General features: G+C 45.1%; 1 protein-coding gene across 1 annotated transcript; it reads right to left on the bottom strand.

The window, feature by feature from the left end:
* Positions 1-263: 263 nt before the first annotated feature.
* Positions 264-6886, bottom strand: LOC101785756 (nicotinamide adenine dinucleotide transporter 1, chloroplastic). The gene is made up of 9 exons (XM_004962300.4): positions 6409-6886; positions 6230-6325; positions 5118-5224; positions 4879-4927; positions 4691-4800; positions 1378-1472; positions 1191-1279; positions 988-1082; positions 264-871 (listed from the first exon to the last, which is right to left on the bottom strand). Exons 1-9 carry the CDS (start codon positions 6539-6541, stop codon positions 623-625), a joined length of 1023 nt encoding a protein of 340 aa, XP_004962357.1. The 5' UTR covers positions 6542-6886; the 3' UTR covers positions 264-622.
* Positions 6887-7196: the final 310 nt, after the last annotated feature.

Below are 7196 nucleotides of genomic sequence, written 5' to 3' on the forward strand. Positions count from 1 at the left end.
GAAGAACGGTTAGAGACAGTGATTTTCGCTCAACCAAACCCAGTAACAAAGACTTAACTCTTCTAACCGTAATGCGTTTGGCTATCACACAGTTCCGCACGGCCTAGCGCACACTTGTCTACAAGAGAAGGCCCATGTAGATGTAGCATAACTGACTGAAATAAGCTTGCTTGCATATGGAAAGAACTGCTAGAAGGTCAAGCTACAGATTTCAAGAGCCTGCTTATTAGCATCATCACGTATTCGCCAGTCACTACCAAATCTAGCACAACTCCGGTGAAACGCCGGTTCACTGGCCGCCATCGGTGGAAAGGAATACACCGATTATTCATTCATTTCCAGTAACATTCTTTTCTTTCCTTTTCATCATCATCATCAAGACAACATTACCCAACATCGCCACATATACCTCCCCAAAATGCATGCTAACACATCTATTACATACACCCTGCCTACACTAAGCTTTCAACTTTCGAATGGCAGCTACTGTTGTATATCCGGGAAAAAAGAATTCTCTCTTTTACAAGAGCCAGAGGGCATGGTGAACAGCATTGCTGGATGGTTACTTACTGGGGTTCCTAATTTCCATTGGCAGCATGGATAGGGTACAGTTGTTGTATGGTCAATGCTTCAGCGGTTGGATGTGCGGCTCAGGTTCAGGGGGGATTAGATCGAGGAGGAACCTGTGGATCATCTCGAAGCTGGTGAAAGTAATCACTGCAGCAGGGGTTGTCCGCAACAGATTTGTGGCACATCCACGGTAGAAGCCAGCCACGCCCTCTTTGTAATAAACCTTTTTGATGCAGTCTATTACACCTTTGTATCTGGTCTCTGAGTGTGCTCCCTGGTCTTGCAGCCTTGAACGAACAACCTGTAATGATTACCAGAGTGATGAAGTCCTGGATATAACAGCAATGGACATAGAACATTTTTATGGCTTGGATCCGTATATTCATTTACTGGGGATCAAATTTGTAGTCTTAGTACCTCATGAGGATATGTCATGGTCGATGCAGCAACTTTAGCTAGAGATGAAGCAACAGCAACATCACCAAAACTCAATGCTTCAACAGTAGTATTATCTGTTAAAGCATCAAACAATCAATGGTTCAAAATAAACCATTCAATCTTGTCTTCACAAACAACTAAGTGTTTCATTCTGGGAAAAGAAAATAGGTTAAGAGTAATACCTCGCTCAGCCAGATAAGCTTTAATCTTCTCATATGCAGGGAACTGAATAGCAACATGACTGACACCGGCCAAGGCAGGGACGAGACCACTTTTGGAAAGAAAATATCAACAAGCATATCAGAACACAGAATCAACCATTAATAAAGTTAATCTTTAATTGGAAAAACAAACTTCTATGCGAGCTACCTGTATAGTCCACGGATGCCCTCCTCATGTGCTATTCTACTCAAGGCAGCAAGTGTACCTTTATACGGGATTGGCCCGGCTCTTATTCCTTGGGTCTGTAAATGAAAACAAACATATTGATATACAATACATATGAAATGCAAGTATGGATGCCTCACAATAGATGAGGTACAAGACGACGACGACAACAACAACAAAATAGCCTTTCATTCCCAAGCAAGTTGGGGTAGGCTAGATTTGAAACTCAACAAGAACCATAAATCAGAGCCACAAATCAGGGTTCGGGCACATGAATAGCTGTTTTCCAAGCACTCCTATCCAGAGCTAAATCTTTGGGTATATTCCATCCCTTCAAATCTCCTTTTATCGCCTCTTCCTATGTCCATTTTGGTCTTCCTCTGCCTCTCTTCACATTACTATCACGTCTTAGGGTTCCACTACGCACCGGTGCCTCCGGAGGCCTTCATTGGACATGTCCAAACCATCTCAGCCGGTGTTGGATAAGCTTTTCTTCAATTGGTGCTACCCCTCACCGATCACATATATCCTCATTCTGAACTCGATCCCTTCTCATATGACCACAAATCCAACGCAGCATACGCATTTCCGCAACACTTATCTACTGGACATGTCGTCTTTTTGTAGGCCAACATTCTGCACCATACAGCATTGCAAGTCTAATCGCCGTCCTATAAAACTGGTCTTTTAGCTTCAATGGTACCCTCTTGTCATATAAAATTCCTAATACTTGGCGTCACTTCATCCACCCCGCTTTGATTCTATGACTAACATCCTCATCAATATCCCCATCACATTGTAGCATTGACCCCAAATATCGAAATGTATTCTTCCTGGGCACTACTTGGCTTTCCAAACTGACATCTCCCTCCTCATGTGTAGTAGTGCCAAAGTCACATCTCATATATTCAGTTTTAATTCTGTTGAGTCTAAAACCTTTTGACTCTATGGTCTCCCGCCACAACTCCAGTTTCCTATTTACTCCTGCTCGACTTTCATCAACTAGCATTACATCATCTGCGAAGAGCATACACCAAGGGATATCCTCTTGAATGTCCTTGTTACCTCATCCATCACCAAGGCAAATAGATAAGGTCTCAAAGCAGACCCTTGATGCAGTCCTATTCTAATCGGAAAGTCATCTATGTCGCTATCACTTGTTCGGACTCTAGTTACCACATTGTTGTACATGTCCTTAATAAGTCCAACGTACTTCGTTGGGACTTTATGTTTGTCCAAAGCCCACCACATAACATTCCTTGGTATTTTATCATACGCCATCTCCAAGTCAATGAAAATCATGTGTAGGTCATTCTTCTCCCTATACCGCTCCATAACTTGTCTTATTAAGAAAATAGCTTCTATGGTTGACCTTCCAGGCATGAAACCAAATTGGTTCATAGAGACCCGTATTATCCTCCTCAAACAATGCTCGATAACTCTCTCCCATAGCTTCATAGTATGGCTCATCAACTTAATTCCTCGGCAATTAGTACAACTTTGAATATCTCCCTTATTCTTGTATATTGGTACCGGTATACTTCTCCACTCTTCCGGCATCTTGTTCGACCGAAAAATATGGTCGAACAACTTGGTTAGCCATACTATGGCTATATCCCCAAGGCATCTCCACACCTTAATTGGGATACAATCCGGGCTCATTGCTTTACCACTTTTCATCCTTTTCAACACCTCTTTGACCTCAGATTCTTGGATCTTCCGCACAAAGCGCCTGTTGGTGTCATCAAAAGAGTCATCCAACTGCAAGGTTGTGTTCTCATTCTCACCATTGAACAATTTGTCAAAATACTCTTGCCATTTATGTTTGATCTCATCCTCCTTTACCAAGATGTTCTCCATTTCATCCTTAATGCACTTAACTTGGTTGAAGTCCCTCGTCTTTCTCTCACGAACCTTAGCCACCCTATAGATGTCCTTCTCTCCTTCCTTCGTACCTAATCGTTGCTAAAGATCCTCATATGCCCTACCCTTTGCCACACTTACAGCTCGCTTTGCGATCTTCTTTGCCTCCTTGTACTTCTCTATGTTGTCTACACTCCTGTCATGGAACAAGCACCTATAACATTCTTTCTTCTCCTTAATAGCCCTTTGGACTTCCTCATTCCACCACCAAGTATCTTTATCTACGCCTCAACCCCCCTTGATCACTCCAAGCACCTCTGAGGTCACCTTCCGAATGCAGTTTGCCATCTTCTCCCACATGTTGTTTGCGTCCTCTCCTTCCTTCCAAGGGCCCTCTTTGATTACCCTTTCCTTGAAGACCTCTGGCGTCTCCTCTTTCAGTTTCCACCACTTTATTCTTGCAAGCTTGGCTTGTTTATCCCTCCGTGCGCTCATCTGAAACGAAAGTCCGCCACCACAAGCTTATGTTGAGAAACAACACATTGCCCTAATATCACCTTGCAATCCAAGCATGCCCGTTTATCCTCTCTTCTTGTGAGGATAAAGTCAATCTGGCTACAGTGTTGGCTACTACTAAAAGTCACTAAATGGGACCATCTCTTCCTAAAGAAAGTGTTCGCTATCATCAAGAAACACAGAAAAATTTCCTTACTCTAAAATTGACTCCTCGTGATGCATCCACAATATGCAATGCTACATTTAATATTGTAGCCATTGGATAGAATCTGTTTCAATATTAATCCTCAGATCTTAAATATCCAAGAAACTTTGTGTCTCCCTTTAGGCTTCTATAATGAAACATGGAGGTTCACACAACTATATGTATTTTTTTCATGGAGAATCAGGTGCAGAAGATCGTACTAGTGTACATATGCAAAAAAAAAAAAAAGTTAATCTCATCCATCATATCCAATCTGAATGGCCTACGTGGGGGTGGGAATCCTCTCATCCCTCTTGGCCTGATTTAGGCCCAAATTGATTTGGTCCAATTAAAAGCTGACAAGAGGATGAGGGGATTTCCACCTCTCACTTGGGCCATTCAGATTGGATTCAGTGGATGGGACTGACTATGTGCATATGTGCACCAGCACCAATGTGTTCTTCTGCACCTGATACTTCCTCTTTTTCATGGACTGGCATCTTCGCATTGAAAGGTAAACCAAACAGCAGGAAACCAGCAGTCCACAAGCCATATCTTAGGAGCATCTTAGCTACTGGTGGTTAAATTTCAAAATGAATTTATTCAGTGAGAGTAGAACCCTTTGTTGAACATCATGAAGGGAATAGAACCCCAAGAGATTTTGAAATACCTAATTATTAACCAAGTACCCAAACTTTCATGCCAACGATTTTCTACAAGAGAATATGTTACCTGAAATCTTGTCTTCACAACCCAAAGTGGATTTGTTACAATACTGGTTGCAGCTCCTGCACATGATGCAGCAACAACATTTGCCCCTAAAGAGAGTTGATGACTGCCATCTACAAAACCAATGAAGGAACCACTTAGAAACTATGCTGGTAAGAACTAAGAAGCCATATGTAAGGTAAAGAACTAACCATTGGAAGAAAGCAAGCTTTTAAGCTGCTCATATACAGTAAAATAGACCTGCATCCCAGAACAAAACTGTAAGCCAAAACATAGGCATTTGATTGACTTCTCACATGTAGTAGTTCACACAATACATATACACGCAGAAAAATCCCAAAAAAGGTCTAATTCTCATTCGTACTCTGTTGAACAGAAACTTTACATGTGTATAAGGTGGAGTAAAGCAGCTAATATAGTAAATACTCACCGCCCAGTTTGGCAAGAGCGCCAGAACAGTCGGGGAGAGGCCACGATACATTCCCCGAAATCCTTCCCGTTGAGCAATCTGTTGTAAGCTCCCAATAATTACACTACCTAGTAATGATTGATAGAATAATATAACCTTAGCGTTCGAAGCTAATTTCAAATTTAATCTAGAAGCATTTTCTCGTACAAAAAAAATCTAGTACAGAATACAGACGTAGTGTAAATAATGTGCTAAGCATCAAAGTTCCAGTTCCTGAGATACAAATTCAGTAGTAACAAGCAACACAAAGCACATCAACCATTAACTCAGGACATTTCTCATGTGTAAGGGATTATCTGCCTGCGTGAGAACATTTCTGGTCATAGCACCCATGGTTGCATTCTGGAAGTCAAAATATTTTTGCATTCACAGAATGCATGTTGGGCGTTAGTTCTATGTAATATAATATCAGCAAAAACTACAATACATAATCTCAGAAACACCAGGCTTGGAAATATTAGTTATGCTTATTCGACCCATATACGTAACCAAAGAACTAATTCCGTAAAGGGCAAACAACACATAGCATCATGTAAAGCAAACAATAGACATAATGCCCACACAGACACACTTCTGGTCCTGCGCCCATTTTCAAATGTTTGCCTGTTCTCTGAGTCTTTCACATGCATGGACAAATAAGTACAACTACTGTTACTGAGAGCTTGCATGCCTTTCCACTCTCAACATGCATGGTTTCGTAAATTCACATTGACAACAGCACAACAAACGTGACGCCTCCCTTGTTCCATACGCATGGAAACCCTTACGATCTTACATTTCGACTCATTCCGGATGCTACTAAATGACCCATTGTACAAGTACAAAACCAACCAATAGGAATCTAAGGATAGCATATCCGTCCAAACAAGCTGTTTGAAGCGTTACGAATATAAATGTAGATCTGTTACCGAACAATCTTGGATAGTCCAGGTCACCAGAAACAACAAGCGGAAACTAAGCAATCTTCTGTTACTAATAAACAGATTTCCTCTTAACGCCCAGAATCTACAGTGGTCAACAAGACGACACAAATTGAAGCAAATTCAGATGGATTTCTCTGAGGAAATACACACCTCCAATTGTGCCTGTGCCTAGCTTGGGCCAGCCGTGCACCTGGAACCTCGTCTTGATGACGTCGAGCGGGCAAACGAACGTCGCCGCCACAACACCTGCACCCAAGGCCCAAATCACATCAAACGTCAGGAGCCCCCTAGTAGACCGAAATGAACAAGAGTTGCAGCGCAAAAGTTACCAGCGGAGGCGCCGGCGACGGCGTGGCACAGGAGGCCGCGGGCGGATGTGGGGCCGCGATGGTGGTGGTGCTGCGACGAAGAAGACGCTGACGGCGGCGCCGGCGCCGGCGAGGTGGGGACGTCCCCCGGCATATCGCTTCCCCCGCTTCAACCTCCCGTCCCCCTCCCTTCCCCTCCCCGATCCGCGCCTCGGCCGCACGGCGCTACGGCTACGTCGGCTAGGGCCTGGGGCTCCCCCTTATCCTCCTCCTCTTCACGGCGCCGTCGGCGGTTGCTCCCGCGTCGGTCGGCGGCCGATCGCGTCGCCCGCCGGTCACCGGCGGCGGTTGCGGGCCCCTGGACGGCCGCCTAGGGTTAGGGTTCGGGATCTGAGGCGGGCGGTGTGGGCATTGGGGCTTGCGGCGCTGTATTTGTAAGCTCGCTTCGTCTCGCTTCTCCGTCTCGGCTTCGTTCCCGTCGTCACGACACCCTCGCTTCCGCTTCTCCTCCTCTTTTCAGGCTCGGAGAGGGGCTAGGCCGCGAGGGCCGTCAGGGTGGGCCACTATTCACTGCACGCGGGCCCCTTAGGGTGCGTTTGGTTGCGAGGACGAAGTGGGACGGGACGGGACGATCCCACTTCGTCCCGCGTTTGGTTGGAGGACAGGTGGGACGGGGACATCCCTACGAGGGAATATACCCTCCAGATGCGGGATGCCCCCGTCCCACCAAAACGAGCGGACGGGGGCATCCCACTTCGCCCCCGTCACGCGCCGTCTGTCCACGCGGGCGGGCGCGGGCGAGCGCCGGC

Source organism: Setaria italica, chromosome III (assembly GCF_000263155.2).
Source record: "Setaria italica strain Yugu1 chromosome III, Setaria_italica_v2.0, whole genome shotgun sequence".
Lineage (NCBI taxonomy): Eukaryota > Viridiplantae > Streptophyta > Magnoliopsida > Poales > Poaceae > Setaria > Setaria italica.

What these genes read in the sequence shown, in the direction of transcription:
- LOC101785756 (XM_004962300.4), bottom strand. Translation starts at nt 6,541, where the DNA reads ATGCCGGGGGACGTCCCCACCTCGCCGGCGCCGGCGCCGCCGTCAGCG. An exon ending in CGTCGCCGGCGCCTCCGCTG is followed by an intron (nt 6,326 to 6,408) that starts GTAACTTTTGCG and finishes CCTTGGGTGCAG; the next exon opens with GTGTTGTGGCGGCGACGTTC. An exon ending in CCATGACATATCCTCATGAG is followed by an intron (nt 872 to 987) that starts GTACTAAGACTA and finishes TAATCATTACAG; the next exon opens with GTTGTTCGTTCAAGGCTGCA.